The following is a 20,536-nucleotide window of genomic DNA, read 5'->3' as shown; positions in this document are numbered from 1 at the left end:
GTTCGTGGCTGATTTTATGTTCAGAAATCAATCATGGCTATGAGAAGGGGAGATGAGTCCTAAGCTGCACTAATATGCCAAATGGTGCACAAACTGCAAATTAAAGGCATAAAAAATATGCCCTGGGCTACCACACTTTCCTTGGTTTCATATTGTCTCATTCCCCATCCACTTTGCTTCATAGGACCTGAAGCGTTATGGCATTGCACTGGGGAAGGCAGGCAGAAAGTGGCACAGTGCTCTGCTGGGATAGTTTATGTGCATAGCAGCGTGTGGCACCATCACTGGTGTGTATGATTAAATTTAAATGCCTTAGTATTTTTCTGGGATAGTAATACTGGCATCCTTACTCTGTCTGGGGTTATGAAAATGCACAAGCTGTTTTCTTGGCTGGAAAAAAAAAAAAAAAAGAGAGAGTTTTGCTTCTGGACATAGGGGTGCAGAAATTGTCACTTCCAGTGTTGCAGTGTAATCCACAGTGAGTAGCAGTACTCGGAACATAATCTTTCCTGCACCATTTCTCTTTCTTTAACTGTAAAAGGGAGAAGTTAGGAAATGAGAGATGAGGGCTCTCTCTTTTTCACACTTTGTTTCTAACAGTAAGGAGTTCTTAGAGTCTGCAGGGGATGGTTAATCATATTTAGTCCCAACACAAGTTGTTAGTTTCCTAAATAAACCAAACTGTCTTGGGACCACTCACCTAAGTAACCCATCAAAATGGAGCAGAAGAAAGAAAATCCTGTGGGAATTAGTGCAGCATCCTCCTTACATCACAGTAAGGCAGAGAAAGATGTATGCCGTTGCCCAGAGAAGTAATGGGTTTCCAAGCCCAGGACAATTTGTAAGGTTCCATTTCTATGCAGTCTCATGGGGCACCTATCCTCTTCTTTTTTCTACTTCCCAACCGGTGTGGAAAGTGATTCTGGTGAAAGTTGTACCAGGGTAAGTTTAGGTTGGATGTCAGGAAAAACTTATTTACAGAAAGGGCTATTAAGCACTGGAATAGGCTCCCCAGGGAGGTGGTTGAGTCACCATCCCTGGATGTGTTTAAAAACCATTTGGATGCGGTGCTCAGGGACATGATTTAGTGGAGGGTTGTTAGAGACAGGGTAGTATGGGTAGGTTGCAGTTGGACGTGATGATCTTAAAAGTGTTTTCCAACCTGACCAATTCCATGACTCTATGATTAAGTAGTGCAGCTGTGGGCTCTTGGCTTCACCTACGGGTGGGAGCTCCCATAGCAGAGGATGGGGAGGTGTGGAGAAGGCGGAGCATCTGAAGTGCCTCCATATGGGCTGCTCCATGCTTTATGCTCAGTGGTACCAGCTAGAGAGGCATTAGGGCTCTCTGTAGTTTTCAGGGCAGAGACCTGAAGATTGTAAAACCATATCTTCCATGACTCCCTGTACATGTGGTCTGGGTAAGATGTTAAATGACAAGACCTTCTGAAAGCAGTGTGTATGGGGCTGCTGAATCACGGCCTGAACCTTTGATTGATCACCTGAGGTGAGCAATGAGTCAGCCACGGGAGCACAGGTGAAGGCAATTCACCTGTGCTGCAGGAAGGGGTGGAGCCTGGCTCCACCTCTCCTAGACCCATTTAAGAGCTGACTGCCAGTGGGGAAGGATCTCTCTGGAGATCTGCTCCATCACGAGTTCATCTCGCGAGCCTGGGACAGGGTGAGTGACTTTCTCTCATTACTCCAGTATAAATTATATTAGCCAAGCTCCTGGATATATATATATATATATACGCACACACACACACACCATCTGTATATCTTTTGTCTATATACCATCTGTATATCCATTGATTATACATAGTGCAGCATGTGTTGGAATTACTGGGCTTTAACTGGGTTTATCCAGGTGGAACTCACTAGCTGCTCCCTCCACCCCCCCCCCCCCCCCCTCGCATATTTAATTCATTGATATGTTTCAGAGATTTTTCCAACAACATTTTTCCTAACGTGCTGTCAATACGTTCAGTGTTTATTTATTTATTTACGTATTTTTCAGTAGCCTCTCTCAGTAAACTGAAGTCTGATAATTGCTGCTGCATAAATTGCCAGAAAGCATTGTGGTAGCATTAAGCAACACCTGAAGTGTTAGCTCATTGGAATACTGGCAACTCTGCGCATTTTCCAAATCAAATTAAATCACAAATCTGTTGCAAATTGGAAGAAATTCCAAGAACAGCATTAAAATAATTAAGGGTCTGGGGAGATTGACTTGACATATGGGGAAGATTTAAGGAGAAAACTCCATTGTTAGCTGTATAATGATGATGAGTGTACAGAAAGTAGGAATTGTGGTAACAATAATGCTAACTAGTAATTTCTTAAGGGGTGTCAGTAATGAAAGGGTAAGGGTGGAGGAAAGGCTTGTATCACTGTGAATCAATGATCAGTACTGTTCCAGTTAGTTTTTATGTCTGACCCACAGACTACAAATAATATTATGGGATGTTTTTGAAACAAAGACAGCTGGTTATAATACATAGACAAGGGATTGTCACATTTATCTCACCTATCTCTGTGCTTTCTTCACCTCATGCAGCCATTATTGTTTCCTCACTCACTTTTCCCACTGGTCACACTGTTGTGATTTATTTTACGTTTGGTTTGCCCACGGTAATCATATCTGTGTCACTCCTAAGATTTAGTTCCAATCATGTAGATGGCCAAAAACCATACATCTGCCTGGTTTTCAGCTAATGCCAGTGGATTATCTAATGAAGTTATAGGGGAAGGTAATATTTTAGGTCCTTATGAATATTTTTCAGCCATAGTCGTGTTTCATCTGTAAGGTCAGTAGGGTGACAGTCCTTGCTTCTCCTAGAGATTGACCCCACCTGCTTTGAAGAGAGAGAGAGAAAGAACCTTTAAAGTCTATTCTGGTGATGTTTCTACTTAAGGAGGATACCTACTGGCTTGGTTTTGCTAAGCATTGGCACGTTATGTTTTTGAGTGCATATCTATGTTTTAAGAAACATCTGTAATTCTCCTGTCTCCATGCTAGGTCTGGATGATGGGCTAATGAAACTTAGCAAACTTTAGCAAATGGAAGGTGATTTCTTTTAGAACTGCCAAATTTCCTCCTCTGCCTTTGAACATGAAGTATTAAAAATATAATCCTCAGCAGAAACTGGAGTTATATTTGGAGGCTTATCTTCTGCCCATCTTTCGAAGTCTCTATATTAGTCTTGTACATTGATGCTTTACATGCACCAATGTTCAATTTTTACTATCCTCTTAACCAGGATATATGCAGATCTGTTTCTCTGTTAGTTGTTGCTGTTGTTGATAAAGCAAAAGATTGGGTCCTCTCTCTTTTTTCTTCATTAATGTTTTGTCTACAATGTAAATCTTCTGAGGATAACAGAGATAATGAGAAAACAGAGACAGGGTCTTTTCTATGCTAATGGTCCCCATGTTATTCCCTGAGTGCAGATGCTCAACTGCTAAACCCAACAGAAGCCTGTGATTTGGCTGAAAAGCACAGGTCAAATACTGTTCATGATTTAAAACTACTGGAGGTTTTGCTGGCTGCCTGCTTGTTCCCCTCTTATTCTTCCTAAATGCAGCTATTTTTGAGGGGGGAATGCAGACACTTTTTTATTACCTTGGTACTCTGATACCCTTCAGCTAAATGATTCCGCTTGACATCTAGAAATTGAAGTTCACAAAGCTGCATCTGCTGTGGAATTTCCATGCAGATTTCATTGGTTTATTTTTGACTTGTAAATACATCAATTGTTTGGGACATAAACAGTGAGGGAAAACGCATCCTTTCCTGTATTGCACAGCAGAAGCAATGCTTAATGGCAGAGATATTTGAGAAAAAACCTCTGTTGGACTGCCCAGACTTTTCTTCCAAATACTCAGGAAAAAGTTTCAGGTAGGGTGAAGTCTGGGTACTTAAAAATATCATGCATTTTTAGTTATTTTTGTTCTAACTGTACATTTCATTTCCCACAAATGAATTCTGAGAAGCTGAAAGAGAATGTCTCTCCTTAGTTACAGTGGGAAATAAAATCTAGCTTATGTATGAGGAATGTGGGCTATGTTTTAGCACCTGCAACCCCTTCTTGTAGGATTCATGTAATTGCCTGAAATGAAAACTACTAGGGGGCTGATGTAATCCAGGCTTGAATTAAGTCATCCAGCTTCAGTGTTTAAAGCTGCACACTCATCCTTGGTTAATTAATGGTATAAAAATGACCTACTTTTCCACACACACATAAGCATCCACAAGTCATTGCAGAGATAATGGAAGTTGATAATGCTTAGTACATTGGTAAATGAGGCCACATTTTAATAAGTGACTAAATATGGCTACAAGATGCAACTTTATTCAACACTGCTGTGCACTCCTCACTGCTGCAAAGAAGTTTAAAAATGTCTATGATCTCAGATCAGTCATATAGTGTACCAACTTTGTTATTTGAAAATACAGTATTATGAGGCATTATGACAATAAAAACTGTTTTTTGCTGTCTTTTTTCCTTCACTTTTATGAGATCTGCAACATTTCAAGTTTTCCTTAAGTTCTCCAGCTTGTACAGCAGCTGAACTCTTTGACTCTGCTTTAATAAAGACTGAGAATAATTGTACAGTATGATGCAAGGGATAGAGAAATAATGAAGCACACTGACAGTACCTCGTTATAACATCTCTGTAGTGGCATTCAATTGCTTGAGTAAGGAAATGTTTTAGTCAGCAAACCACCAGAGAAAATATGATGAGGAGCTTTGGATTTATAATGATGTGGGCAAGATGAACCATCTGTCTTTTCCATCTCTGATTTTGGTGATTCTCCTCCAAGCTATATTAAAAGTAGCATGAACAAACATGCATTATAAAACGGTGTAATCCCAAACCCACTACACTGATGGTGTCTAGCTATACAGTCATGGTTGCTGTTAGCAATAAACACTCTAGAAGTCAGCTTGTATGCACAGAGCATTTTCAACTCAAAGCTTATTTGCCTCTGATTTCCTTGGTACAGTTTCCATTCTGTTTTACAGTACGTCAGCTTACAAAAATCCTCATGCTCTCAATCCTCTTTCAGGATAAATTCTCTCCTATGTTGTACAATATCTGCTTTCTAGTTGTAAGATAATTCACAAAGCTAATAGAGAAGTGATCATTCAGACTGAGCTTGTTCTTGTGCTACTGCATTACTTAGATAACAACACAAGTCATTTTTATATATCTGCTGTATCTTATACAAAGAATATGTTGGCTTTACTTGGATTGGATCAGGTTATCATTGACAACTTAGTTTAGAGGCTGTTTTAATTTGGAACTAGACTTTTTTTCTTTTAAGAGGATACTCTTTAGGTCTCATTTCCTCCTTGGTTACTGACCTAGATCATAGCAACTGTTCATCTGGCTAAGCAATTACAGCAGGATTGATTTTTTTTTTTCAACTGATCAAAATCCAACACACTTAAAGGGTCTTTGGTAGAATAAAATTTGAGTCAATAAAAAAGAAAATGTATTCAATTGACAAATAAATGAGCGTGTGATCTTCAATATTGGATGATTAATTCTTTTACAGAAATTATTCATCTTTTTATAGACGATCACAAACTGCTAAAGATAGACTGCAAAGATAAGGAAACTAGGTAGACAGTTTCTTTGAAGTTGCAAAGATCTTTCTGGCTCAGGAGATGGGAATCTGATGCTGTCTCAATGAGAGAGTCACAAGTGAAGGCAGTTGGATGGCTTGCATTTACTATGTCTGAGTCAGCTGGTGACCGGCTCATGCCGGGAGAGCTTAGCCTGATCTCACAGGAACTCCAGCCAAGGCCAGTGAGAGTTGGGAGCAAGATAGCTTTTAAAAAAGAGCAGTGGAATTATTTAAGTTATTTATGTTGTAGTCATACACATTCAATACATCTACAATCAAAATCAGTATAGCCATGTATATACGTGTGTGTGTGTATATACAGTCAATGATTCCTGAAATATCTTGTGGCCCTTGTTTTTTTTTTTTTCCTTGAAATCTTTCAAGATCAGCCTGCTTTATGCTAAATGGCAAAAATGGCAAATTATTTCCTTGACTTGTGTTTAATACTGTCAGTCAACTCAGAAAGTCACTGTGACTTGGTATTTGTCATTGTCTGTTACAAATCCTGCCTGGATACTTTTTTTTTATCAATAATCACTGGTGTGAGTCTTTCAGACTGGTTATTTTTGACTTACAAGAACATATCTATCTACTTTGCTATATCAAACTGTGTCTTCAAATTAGCAGCCAAAAGATTTTGGATGCAGCTTTTTAGGTTACAATCCTCTATTCCAGCCATGTGCTTGAGGAGTGACTTTGCTTAACTGTGTGGTACAAACACACAGTGAAGGGCTTGACACACATGGTGAAGGGCCTGGAGCATCTCCCCTATGAAGAAAGGCTAAGTGAACTGGGTCTGTTTAGCCTTGAGACAAGACGACTGAGAGGGGACCTGATCCAGGTTTATAAATATCTGAGGTGTGGCGGCCCTAGTGGTGAGGCCAGTCTCTTTTCAGTGGTACGTGGAGACAGGACGGTGGGAAACGGACATAAGCTGCAGCATAGGAAGTTTCGCACAAATGTGCGCAAGAACTTCTTCACGGTGAGGGTGATGGAGCACTGGAACAGGCTGCCCAGGGAGGTTGTGGAGTCTCCTTCTCTGGAGATATTCAAGACTCATCTGGACGCCTACCTGTGCGACCTGGTGTAGGGAACCTGCTTTGGCAGGGGGGTTGGTCTCGATGATCTCTAGAGGTCCCTTCCAACCCCTACAATTTTGTGATTCTGTGAAACCTTTCAACTACAGCATGAACTTCTTACTTGCTAGTCCTTTTTTGGACACATTTTTTGCTGAAGTGCACCCTGAAATGTCTTGTTACACAATGTAAACACATTGGGCTTATACACTTCATTGACTCTTCTGGCGCTGGTGTACCTCTGAGTAATCCCAAAGAAAGGCCTGTATTTTTACTTTTGCTTTTTACTTCTGATCTACATGAAAATTTGCAGCCAGGCTGTGACTGAACAAATTCATATCATGAAAGCTAAATTGATGCTTTTTCTAGTCATCTTTTTCTAACTAAAACTAATTTCATTTAAAGAATCTTCTCTGTTTACCAGTTCACCCAAATGGAAGGAAGAAAGATGTGATGGCAGGACCAGCCTGTGGCAGTCAGAAAGAATAGGTGAACAAGAAGGGTCAAATACTGTCTACTGAGAAAATACATTGAACTCCATTCTTAGGCCTTTGCTCAGGTGATGCCCTGAGAAAGACTGGCCAAGTAATCATGATTTGAAAAGTCATGTTGATACAAAAGGGAGCATCATCATTTACTCTTTGCTCCAATATAATGTAATGCTGAAGTACTTGTATGAAATTTCACTTTTGCTAGTGAAGATACATACAGTGAGGCAGAGTATTTAAAATAATGTGTCTGCAGAATATGCTTAGGTTTTTCCTGAAGGCATTTTCAATATACAGAACTATTCTGTTTTATTCATTTCATTTTGTATACTTATGGGTTTTTTTTTGAAAATACTAATGGTTCTGAGGCATCTTCGAGTTTGAACAAGAAAAGTGAAAACAAGAAATTTTAATTAACTTTCTGGTGCAAATAATTGATGTTTTTCTCCATCAAATCAGTGAAAAATTTGTAAGTCTTGGTATTTTTATTGAGAACTGAGAGCTCTGCCAACAAGCTTGGCAATAAAATAGGAGACTGTTCTACCTAAAAGGTTTCTGGAGTTTTTGTATGAGATTTTCTTTATTTTTCTGACAAGTATCCATACCATTTTACAGAGACTGCATCTGTTTCATACTGGCCCTACATGCTATAATCTTTACACATCCTCAGAGGTATATACTGCAGAGAAACAGAATGAAGAATTGTATCTGTTCTATATATTAGAAGTGAAAGATATTAAAAAAAACAAAACAAAAAAAACAACACTTGCTGTCAGCTGATTTGATTAGTCCATAACTCATGCTGATTTAAGTCAAAAGACACCAATGTCTTTTGTCTCTTGTCAAGGTATTTTTTTAAAATTGCTATGGATAGGCAATGAGAATTAAGAATCTTAGTGTTTCAATGTCATGTTTTTCATGAATAAGTTTTAAAAAAATATTACTATGATTATTTGCATTTTATTCCCTCATTTTGTTTACATCTTTCAGCATGTTTCCCTTCCAACATATTAATAATAGGAGTGACTACTTGATTTAGATGAGAAACAGTATTTCATTAAAGTGCTTATTTTCTAATGCAAAATAATGTTAAAGTGGGGGACTACTTAACCATGCAATAAATGATGAATTTGTACTATCCCAAATATCTGTCTTGGCAGATATTGGAACTAATTTGTAAATACCTACTAAGTTAATGTCCAAGTCACATAGAAATGGAGATTTGGACTGGACTGACAAAGATAAGCAGCTCTGAGTCACATAGACCAATCATCAGGGAAAATATATTGTTAGCAACAGTAATTACAGGAGGTAATTGTGTCATTTACCCTGTTACAGACCACTAAATGTCATGAGTTTGGAACATAGCAGCTGTCACACAGTATTAACTTTGATGTTCAGGGTTTGCAAAATTATAGAACCTTTCAGTGATGGTGCATTTAAAAAATAAAAAAATAAAAAAAATAAAGGCTTCACATTTTTCAAAGTAGGCATAGAATGGTCACATCTTTTTAAGATAAGAGGACTGATTTTTGGAAAAGTGGGCATTCATCAAGAATAATCCCTTTTAATTATTCATCTGTGTTTTTAATAAGTTTGGGATGTACACATATTTAGTAAGCCTTAATTACTTTTTTCCTAGCTCTTTAGAAGGTGGAAATGGATGCAGAATTCAACTTCTGTATACATAGTTCTATTGTTTGAGAAGTAAGTAGAGAATGTGTTTGATTTTCACCTGCACAGTTACTCCAGTCTGCCAGGAGTAGCTGAGATGTACTATTTACTTAGTACACCTTCCAGGGATTGAGCTTCATGTTATTTTGAAGCCCTCCACACAGTATCTCAACTTAAATTCTAATTTCTTCAAACAGGGGTATGTGAAAAAGGTAGGATTGCAAAGGTGAGCTCACCCTGGCAACTTAGGATGTAGCATTGAGAAAATGGAATATCTGGTCAGGTCTTGCTTTATTGTATGTATTAATTTCCAAGTGCTTTTCTTTCCAGGGAAGGCATCTCAGATGCAGTCCTTGTGATGGATATGTTTGTTATACTGTTTTGGTGCACCTACATAAACTGCCAAGGAGCATCTGCCCTAGGGAAAATCAGAACCATCACTAGAAACAGTATCAGGGGTGACCTGGAATCAAAAAATCAGTATCATTCCGCTTTGCCACCACTTCAGCATATGTTTGTCCTCATTTTCGAGTTGAGAACTTTTTCTCCAACTAGGTGAGCAACACTGAAGGAAGACCTATTCCCCATTGAGCTCAACCACTACAGATGTCTTAGCAAAAATAGTACTGTCCTGTTTGACATCCAGTGAGTCATCTGAAAGCCTGTGTCACAGCACCTCCAGGGAAATGAGGTGAACTATCTCATGCATAGAGAACTCTCTGCTGCATAAAAGGATAGAAAACCATTTGTTTCCCAATTTCATAGTAACTTAAGTTAATCCAGAAGAAGAGATCAGGATCAAAGCAAAAGCAGCATTTCTTCCAGCACTGTAGTGCCTTCCATTTTCTTCATCTGACAAGCACTGTCCATGATAAAAGTAGTGTAAATTGTTGTTGTAATTTCCAAAGAACCCTCTGAAAAATGAGTTAACGAACTCTGGACATGTTTATATCCCCAAAAGAATGGAAAAGGAGCACTACCTGTCTCCAGAGAACTCTGACTACATTTTTAGTTTTGAGTACAACTCTGAATGATACTTGATTCCTTAGACATTTTTCTGCTGTCCCATTGCATATCTATCCTTCTGTTATCTTCATCCTGACAAAAAACAGTGTTGCTCATCAGTGTTTTGTGGAGCCCCTTGGTTATGTAGATGGTCTGCAAATTGTTACTTGCAAAATCCAGGAACAGACAGCAAGTTATGAACTTCAGCAGCAAGTCTGAGAGACACTTCTCTGCTTTATTTGTATAGCAGAAACGTGTAGCATGGAGGCCAAGTGTCCAATATAAGCATCTGTTGGTGGTGTCAGACTTGTGTAACATGGAGCCTTTAATTAAGGGAACAGTAAATGAAAAGGGTTAGCATTAGGGTAAGAAGTAAAATAAACATTTTTTTTTGGCTGAGGAAATTGCAGTAGGATACTTATAGCTCTAGTCTGGCAGTTCTACTAACAATAAAATATGGAGGTGTGCTTCAGCTGCAGAATTTGCTATCATTGTCACTTTTGACAGCATAATAGAAGATTGTGAAAGCACCTGTTTATTGTAAGTACGTAGGATATTTAGTTTACAGTACAAGTTGGAATTTGAAAAGATTACCTTGGAAAAGATAATACCCATAGCAAGAATAAAATAAATAAAAAATAAAAGAAGAACATATGGAGAAACATCTCATGAAATGAGACATGAAATATCTTTTAAAACACAGAAACCTTATTTTAAAATGTCAGTGATAAAAGAGACAAGATATTAGAAGATCAGTTTGAATTACAGCAAAAAAGAAGTGCCTGACAAGGTCACAGACCTTATGTCTAGACTGAAATCTTTTAAGGTGGGATTTTCAAAATTATTTTGCATTTACATTACAGTTTTACCATTGAAATCAGTGAGAGTTACAGATTTTCCTTTAGGCAAGAAAGGCTTATGCTAAGTTATTTAGAAAATCCTTCCCTAAACGTTTCTGTTCAAGAAGGAATATACAAAATGGCAGACGTGGAGGAAGCAGGAGATAAATTAAAGCTTACTTTACTTTAGCTGTCATACTAAATATTATTCAATATATTTCCTTTGCCTAACTTGTTGAAATGTGTAAAAATTCTCAGACTGCTATGTGAGGTAATACTGACTAATTGTACCATAGAACCTGCTGTGAAAAGAGTTTGAGTATTTTACAAAAATACATCTTGTTCCACAAAACTGGAATTTGTTATTATAATACAGGATGAAGAAACTTAACTGGGTTTAAAAAGGATTAAATAATTTGTTAAAATGTGATGGGGAAAGATGGAGGGAATAATATTAGTCCTGGAAAGATATATTTTAGCCATCAAATTGCCCATTGCAGTGGGGACTGAAGATGACTTTGTTCCTCCTGAGTTCCAAGAGATCTCAGCACTGATTACATGATGAATAGATATTACAGGAAAGAAGGGATGGGCCAACATTCAACCTGCCTGCTGGGCTTCTCAAGTTCAGTCTTTGGAGTCTGTATACCCTGATTAGAGCCATAAAATATGTTATTGGATTTACTGCTAATGGACAGTTTGAAGGGACTTACAGCTAAGAGTTTCACATTTCTTCAGTCTAGGAGGAAAGCTCAGAACACAAAATACGAAACAAAACAAATCAAAACAAAAAGCAAAAAAAAAAAAAAAAAAAAGCCCAGAGAGATCTTGTACAAAGAACAACTGCATAACATTTTGAAAGGAAGATTAAGTTTTTAAGTCCAAGCAAGAGAGTAAGAAAAAACATCTATGTCCCTTGCAGGCTTTGATGTGTGAAATAGTTTTCTTTAGATGAGCTGTGAAATAATACATAAAATGGAAAATCTTAAAATGCGTTTTCAAAACACAAGTGTTTGGAAGCAGGAGATGTTTTAGGGATGGATTTCATTATTACATTCAGTGTCAGTATTTCTCTTTTTGTGAAACATATTATGCATAAAGATAATATCAAGATATTTAAAGAGGTAATTAGTTAATCACACAATCAAAGCAGGATACAAGACAAGGTCGACATCATGGTTTAGTTTAGCTAACCCATTCAATTGCTATAAGCATCCAACATCAGCATTTCTTCTGTGGTTTAAGGCGTCTATATATTGTCATTTTTAAATGCTTCTTATGCTCTCCTTTTTTGTGTGTGATATCCTTGAAGTCCTTGGAACAAAATCTCAAATCAGATAATCATCAGTTTTGGGATCCTCCACATAGAACTGTTTTTACATAATCCAGTGTCCAACAATTCCAACATAGTTCAAATGACAGCTCTGACTGCACTAAACTGAAATAGTTCAAGCTGCATATGTGAAACACCAGAGTACCAGCTCAGTCCCTACCTGTCTCTGGTCTCCTCAATGCCACAACCACTTCAGAGCTTTCTGCAAAACACTCCTGACCTCACAGAGAGATGCAAGGAGAGTGGATCTGTGCTTTCTCTTGTTCAAGTGTTTTTCAGCTGCTTTTAACCCTTAGTCACTAACAGCCCATAATATAATCTCCCCTTCATAGTACAAATGCAATGCAGTCCTGGAACTGTTTTTTGTAATGGATATGAAAAGGATCATTGGATTTTGACTTTACCCTTAGTTTCTTCCTAAGATTTTGTCACAATTTTCTTGATTTCCCTTTTTTTATCATCTTAGGACCAAATATAGAATAAGTAAATACATTAATATAAGAGAGGAATAGACATCTGGATGAGATGATGGCAGCTGTTCTCCTTGAAGAGCAACAATGGGCTAAATAATTACAGACAGAATAAGCGTTTCAGAAAGCAAGATCATCTCTAAACAGACCTTGAAAATAGAACACACTATCCTACAGCTATTTTTACTATCAACATTATTAAGATAAAAAGTAGGAAAATTCTAGACGTAGATTTGCAAAAAAGAGTTGTTTGTGCCTGCACTGAAGAAAGAAAATCAAGACCAGGGGAGGGATGAATATATGGGAGTGGATGAAGATGAAAATCAATGAAGTAACAAGATTAGCTATGAATTGACTATTAGAGGGAGACATGGATTTTCATATCCCCTGCTTGAACAAAGGACAGCTGCTGGTGGTCATTAATTAATGATTAATGACTTCTGTGTTAACTAAGATAAAGAATATGATGGCAACTGTGAGTGATTAAAGCTTGGGTTCCATTTTGCATCTGAACTAGGGAATGCCCATAGAAAAATGAATTGGGAAATACTAGAGTTGAGAAATATCAATATAAAAATGTGACTTAAGTGTATGGGAATTGTAGCATAATCATTAATAATTTTATGCTACTTGCTCATTGAAAATACTATGCATATACTAAGACAAGTAACCCTGCTAATTAGAGTTTAAACTGTCTAGTATGAAGTCTTTGAAGAAATTAACCATCTGTCATTTCTCTAATGATACTAATGGAATATGTCTTCCAAACTGCCTATATAATTAATACTGATTTTTGTCTTGTACATTAATTATATGAGAAAAAGAGCTTGTAATTAAGATAAACTATAAGTGGACATTTAAGTGTGTTGGGTGCTGATAATTCAAGTGACGCATCTGTTCTCACTTTCACTGCCACATCCAATTCTATTGATTTGTACTGAATCAATGCAAAGGTGACAGGTGACAAAAAGTAATTTGAGTTCCAGAATTCAGAGATAGCATGAGGAGAAAATACCTAAAATATTCTGTTTGTTTAAAAGATTTTAATTTAATTCACAAGCTCCTCCACTCAAAATTGGTTATCTGTTGCATGGTGTTACAAGATTACAAATAGAGAAGCTTATTTTTTTTATATATGTAGGAACTTCTATGAATTTCTATACCTCAAGCGATTATTTTCCAATGCTAGTAGTGAATGGTTTGGGAAAACTGACAGCATTATATTCTTTACTCACAAGTATGAAATGCAACTCAGTCATAATTCCTTTCCATTGTTGAGTTGGAGTCTATGTCAATTTATTTTGCATAGATGTTTGCAGAATTTGGAAGTGCAGGACAAGTATTGGGAAGTTGCAGTATGCAAGTGGGAAATGTTTACAGATTTTTTGTTTATTTTTAATTGTGAAATGTACAGTAGGAAGGATAGTGGCTGATGTTGTTCTGCACTTTGAAAATAAAAGGAGGAGGAGGTACTAAGTTCTGCAAGAACCTCTGCACAGATAATAAAAGCAGTAGGACAGATCCCCATCTGCCATTGCACTGTCATATGTCATAGGATTCAGTGGGTCTGTATGAGATTATGCCAGCACCGCATCTCCTGAGGATGCAGTACTTTACCCTTCATATTCCTCTGAAATGACATCTTTGTCGAGGAAACCACATGAATTGTTCTGGAGTAGTAGCAAAGTAAAATAAAATTCATCTCTTTCTGTGCATATATGTATGTGTGCTTGTATAACTGATTTGTTGCACATCCAAATGCATGAATTAATTACATCATCACATAATTTTTGTATCCCTCTAAGTCATCTGTGTCATAATGGTCATTCTGTGTTTTCTAATGAATGTAAATATCAACCCATTCTTACTATTATTTTAGCGTAGAGCAGTAGCACATTTTGGAGGTGAAACTTTCTTTATCTAGAAAGAGATCATTCTAGACATAATTTATTCAATATATATATATACTGTGTTTTAAATTTCAGTTGGTTCTCAGAACAGAGATTTTATTAATGTTAACACTGTTGAGCAGAGAGTCCTGGGCAAAATGGATTTTAGATCTATTAGATAATATAGCTTTAGAGGTAATCACTGAGATTTGGTTTCAGTTTTATAGAAAGTTTATGCAAATGTGGGTGTGTTAATGGTTAAAATCTCTCTCCAGAAGTCATTTTTATTTCCTTGCCACTGTACTACTCCTACACTGGCCCGGCCCCATCATAATTATGGTGTGCAGTGAAGTAAGTATGGATATTTATTAAATGTGTATCACATTATTTCCTAAGTTACTTGAAATGAATGACCTCACTTTTGCTTCTTGGAGCATCAGAAATATATTTGGGCCGTACTGACATTCTAAATAATGCAAATGATGTTTCTATCCTGTTTTTCGAACTTTAAAAAGTGGAAGTCATATTCATGGTTATCCTTAAACAATTCTTTTATTAATTGCTTTTTTGCTTCTTTATAATGCACAGCCCAATCTGCTTCTACAGGTTCTAGATTGATATTTAAGATTGCTGAACTCATTCCATGTTCTCTCTGTTTAAGATGACTTTCTGAATATTTCAGCAAAATAAGAAGACAAAGTGTTAAATGTGAGTTAATGAAGAATTATCAACCACCTTTTTCATGACAATCAAGTATTTCTATCTTTAATAAAGCTAGATAGAGAATTCTGGAAAAAGCTCTTTCTGATAGTCTCTTCAACGTTGCTGCAGATGATATGCATACATTAAAAGAGTGAATCTTGTAAGGTGCTTTATGTGCAGGACTTTTCCCCTTCTGTATTTTAACCATTTATTATTAGTTCGTAGAGCTAGCCATGCAGTGCAGGCTGATTGCTCTGTGTGGTGCCCCTCAATATGTACGGAGGGAATATGAAGTACTATGTATAAATGGTTTTAACAGTGCTGTTGAACCCAAGCTCAGATGAGGCAGGGTAACTGATCTAGGTGAAAGGTAAAACATCCCAATTATTTTTTGATGGCATTTTTTATTCCTATCATTTTAAAATGTCTGTTTCTGTACTGGCCCAGGTACTGCAAGGTGGAGTCACCCATGTGGTGACATCCTGGCTGTGCTGGAACACCATCAGCAAGCTCACTTGGCATGGGTCCCTCATGGGCTTTCAGAACTGTTCTGGGCTTAAAGATGCTCCTCTTGGTGTCAGACCGTTCTCAGCTGCTTTTCTCTAATATACTCTTGTCCACAGGAAAGAGCTGCTATGCATGCTGGGGATGCTGCTGCAACCCTAAGGCATGAGGTGGATGGTGACATTTCTCATTGAGCATGATACTTAATTTGCCAAATGCAGTGATTTGAGCTGAGTTTACCAGTGTGATGTATTGCTGTATATACCCCCCCCTCCTGAGATCCCAGAATAATGTCTTTGCAAGATATTTTGGCCTGCTGAGTGCATAATGTTTCTTACATTTCCATAGCTATTTTCCTTTCATACGTTACATACAACCTTTACAAATGAGAAAGCAGTGTATGTTTTATATTTAAATGGCATATCACATATAAATAATATCATGATATTAACACAAACAAAGCCAGAATATGATTACAGCACAGATAATACTTTTAACCTCATTTGCATGAGCGTGACATTCTTTAATTTTATGACTGATCTAATATAAATACTACTTCAGCCAGCATGAGAGATTTCACTGTGGTGGGAGGCTGGAGTCAAATATCATAACTGGATTTGAGGGGCTGGATCATTTGTGAACAATATCAGTTTTAGTTATTAATGCTGAGAACAAAGTAATTATTTCTCATGCTTCAGGGCGTAGGCCTGCAGCCTCAGCTTGGCTGTATCCAGTAGGGACTCAGTCCCTGTTTGGAAGAAGGACATCAGGGTGGTGCTATAAAATAAGCAGAAAAGCCCTAAACCAAAATAAAGTAAACTAAAGAACCCCGTGAATTGTTTGAAATTGATTATTTACATTTTGGTGATTTTCCTCCTGTTAAACAATGGGTATTTGTTTTGCTATAGGACACTTTATGTCTACTGATGGATTAGGGATGTGCCATTCTGCCAGTTTTATACTCCCGTGGTTTATGGCTAGTATTGAATAGCAAGTCGAATACTTCCATAGTGATTTGCAAGTGTTAACAAATTCATTTTCCTGACAGTCCTGTGGGATATGCACAGACTTCAGTTCTTTATTATAAAGCAGACGACTCAGAGCAGTGTGACATAGCCAAGACTAGGGAAGAAAGAGCATCTAGTTTCAGATTTAAGACATGTGTCGTAGCCAGAACTGCCGTAAGCTGCACTAATAAGATTTGCTAAAACCTGGACAGAATGGTGGCTATGAAAACCTCTAATGCAGACTAGTTCATGTGTGATGATTCAAATTATGTAGCTTTATGTTCCCAAAACAGTTGATTTTACCGAAATTAAATTTTTGGGTGCTCTGAGATTATTTATGTTTAAGTAAATACTGTTGATTTAAAAAAAAAATAAATACACGGAATAATTTCAGAAGATGGAAGCATTTCATTCATGATGCCTACAGACTATGATACTGCATGTTGAATATACTCAAGCAATTCTTCTGACATTTAGAAAAGATGCTTCAAAGCATCTTCTTTTGAAATTGCATTTTCCATTTTTTTAAAGAACCACAAACTAAAACATTAAAATGTTCACCAACTGAAACACTTAGATCATGCTTCTTTTGTCCCTCACTCTGAGGAGCAGCCTGTCCTTTGTTTCCTGGTTACTTTCAACTAACTAGTTAGTAGAGTACACACTGAAGTGAAGGAAAACAAGGACTATGTTTTGAAGTCCTGACTTCTGCAAACTGTTCTTTGCAGCTTGGAGTGTGTGACTTGCACCATTGGCCATCTTTCTGAAGGAAATCCTATGAATCTCACACAGGATAAACCTGCATGTATAAATTATGCAGCAGAATTATTATATGGATCTTCAGTATGTTAGCCAGTTCTTTGACAGATGTTTACGAGAACCCTGTAACCTATGTGAAAAGTGTAATGATGGTAGTTCTCCATTAATGGAAGTGGAGTTGGGCTCCAACACATTTCCCACATAGAATTATGTTTTAAAAACATATAACCTGGTTACTCCATTGTTTCATGTTGACATAGCCAAGTTATCACTAACTACTACTTCTCTCTTATTAAAAAGCTTCTGTGTATTTTAAAACTTTAAGAACATACCATTCTTTTTTCATTTTCTAGAGCATGATGAGTGTGTAACGAACCAGCACAACTGTGATGAAAATGCACTATGTTTCAACACCGTGGGTGGGCACAACTGTGTTTGCAAGCTGGGTTACACTGGAAATGGGACCGTGTGTAAAGGTAAGTGGCTGAGAACCTGGGGATTCAGCATTCCTTGAAATCAGTGAGGTGCTTTGCTAATGCAAATCTGTTGACGTACCTTGAAGAAGACGGGCAAAATGCTAGGCTAGGCATTTAGGTCTTGCACCTACTAGAAGATCTTCACAGGTAGGTACACAGTGACCCTGCATATGACTGAGTTCATAGTGATTTGAGGATGGTGCATAGACTTGGTGGAGGCACAATGCTGTTTTAACTTCTGTTGTATTTCACGTCAGAAGGGGCCCAAGTCCCTGGGAGTCCTCAAACTCATAACACAGGATGGAGACAATACCTGATAACAAAAGTAGTGCAACTGCAGGGAACTGGCTCAGATGTAAGAAGTGCTCTAACTGCAGCAATTGCATACCAAGAGTTCCCACTTCATCTCTTAGGTGTCACACTCCATGGAGCCTCAGTTAGCATTGATAACAACACGTAGATTCATTCTGCTGCCGTATTATTAAGGCCAAGCCCAGTATTTCTTTAATTGCTAAGCTTGCTTATGATCTTAACAGTATTTTTTTCTTCACCTGAGCCACAGTATGATTCTTCTAAATATTCCTAACATAATGACCCATCTGTAAAACATCTTAGCATAGTCAACTCCCAGCCAAACACAGAGAAAGAGGGAGAGATATCAGTAAATTACCCCTTTTACACTGAGTTCTCTCCTCTGGGAATGGGAAACCCAAGTTAGCCTGGAGAGGTTCAAACCACAGCTGCTCCTCTCAGAAGTGTCCTTGGTCTTTGAACTCACAGGTGAAGGTCTGTCAGCTCATGAAAAAGTAATTGAGATCTCTTTGGGTCGAAGACAAAGGTGCATAACCCTATAGCACTTGTGTTTCCTGGACAGGAGCTCTGAGTGCAGATCTTACATTTCAGAGGGCTCATGGCCCCACTGTGGCAGAAAAGTGCATCCCTCCTTTCTTCTTTTGTATTAAAAGAGTGTGCAGGAGGTCTTAGACCCTATGTATTCCCAGTTGGAAAGTGTCCTTCTCTGCAGCCCCGGCTTTGGCGCAGGTGTCTTTCAGGCAGAGCTGGGTGTGCTTCTCATCCCTGAGGGCTGTGGCCTCACTGCTCTGGGCCCTCTTGCACCAGCACCCCATATAAGGTCTCACCAAGAGGCCGAAGCCTCAGAAAGGAGACCAGGAAGGCTCACATTCCTGATACCCATGTCTCAGATGGGGCTTTAGACCCCATCCTGGGGCTGGTTACAGATGCAGGGCTAGGCCCACTGCCCCCAGAGCTGCACACTTTGGGCTATGTACTCAACTCTTATTTTCTGTTGTTTCGTGTGAGCAGAGAATTGCTCATTCCGTATTGCAGATCAGAGCAATTAAACAGATGCTGTGTTGTATATCAGAACCAGTTGCATTTTTTTTTGCCTGCAGAGAGGTTTCTTTAGTGCATAACTATATCTGGAGAATGCTGAAAAGCCTAAATATTCATAACTATATCTGGAGAATGCTGAATTGCCTAAATATGTGAGCGCAGCTTCTCAGATTGCAGTGTACCAACAAACAAATCCAAGGATTGGCTTCAAATTGTAAATGGTAAATGTTTTTGAGTTTTTCAGAATCTCTGGAGGCAAATGACTATCTTCCAATCTAATTTCTGAATGATGGAGGAAAGTAGCCAGCTGATTCAGTGCTCATTTGTGCCTGCTATGCTCACGCTTTTATTTAGGATGCTAAGAACAATGTTACCCTAAGAAGAGTTCATTCGTAGAGAAGATGCTGCCCTTCACTGCTTCCTGGTGCATAGGAAGGAGTACATATGTAGGTTGTTGCCATCAGATGATTTACTCTAATCTCCTGTAGCTTGTCAGTCCATCTGGCTAATGAGGCAGGGGGGCTATAAACAATTTTTAGTGACCTCTGTCCTTCAGAGGAAGCAGCCTCTGAGCTCAGTGCTGTGAGGATTGTGTGCTGTCTCAGCCTGCCGGGGCTTTGGGACACCTGTGTGGATACTGAGGGTAATTTTGTTAATTCTTGTGCTTTTACTGTTCCAGCATTTTGCAAAGATGGGTGCCGGAATGGAGGAGCCTGTATTGCTTCCAACGTGTGTGCCTGCCCACAAGGCTTCACTGGCCCCAGCTGTGAGACTGGTAAGATTTTAATTGAATTTATAGTGAAGGAAATCCAAGAAGGATGCTGGAGGTAATCCAAGAATAAAGGAGAGTTTTAAGTGTATGCCCTAAAAGAGGAAGCTGCTGCTACAGCGTTACTCACTTTTCCTATACGTCTCCCAAGTGAATACATTACAGGAGTTCTAATTAGAAACACATGGACTGCAAAAATGAGAACACGTATTAAGACATCTTGGGTTTTGATGTTTCATAATTAATAAGATTATTACAGACTTGCTTTTTCACCTCAAATGGCCTTTATTATCTCCTGTAAATGGCAGATAACCCAACATCTAGAAATGAATCCCAATAACTGATTACTTCTGTGCTGCAAACATGCTTAGTTCACTTGTAAACTTAAGTGGAGATTTCTGCATTAACTCAGCATTTTTTACTCAGTATAAGGCAGGTTTCAGTTTTCCTGCTGCTTTTCCTTTCTCTTGCAGGCATTCCTTTCTCTCCTTGCTGTCCCCGAGGATGGTTGTACAACAAAGCCTTGTTTTAGAGCTTTATTTTTTAAGTCTGGGA

The 20,536-nt window shown here is 38.1% G+C and overlaps 1 protein-coding gene across 3 annotated transcripts in view; it reads left to right on the top strand.

Moving 5' to 3' along the window:
• Positions 1 to 20,536, top strand: part of NELL2 (neural EGFL like 2) — a 145,240-nt gene that overhangs the window by 87,081 nt on the left and 37,623 nt on the right. For all 3 annotated transcript variants that reach the window (XM_085219879.1, XM_085219875.1, XM_085219870.1), the window contains 2 exons: positions 17,737 to 17,859; positions 19,892 to 19,987. In XM_085219879.1, the coding sequence (XP_085076005.1) occupies positions 17,737 to 17,859; positions 19,892 to 19,987 (219 nt within the window). The remainder of the gene's footprint in view (positions 1 to 17,736; positions 17,860 to 19,891; positions 19,988 to 20,536) is intronic.

The sequence above is a fragment of the Meleagris gallopavo genome, chromosome 1 (assembly GCF_905368555.1).
Source record: "Meleagris gallopavo chromosome 1, MGAL_WU_HG_1.1, whole genome shotgun sequence".
Lineage (NCBI taxonomy): Eukaryota > Metazoa > Chordata > Aves > Galliformes > Phasianidae > Meleagris > Meleagris gallopavo.
The sequence above is the reverse complement of the archived record's forward strand: the minus strand, read 5'-3'. Positions and strand labels throughout refer to the sequence as shown.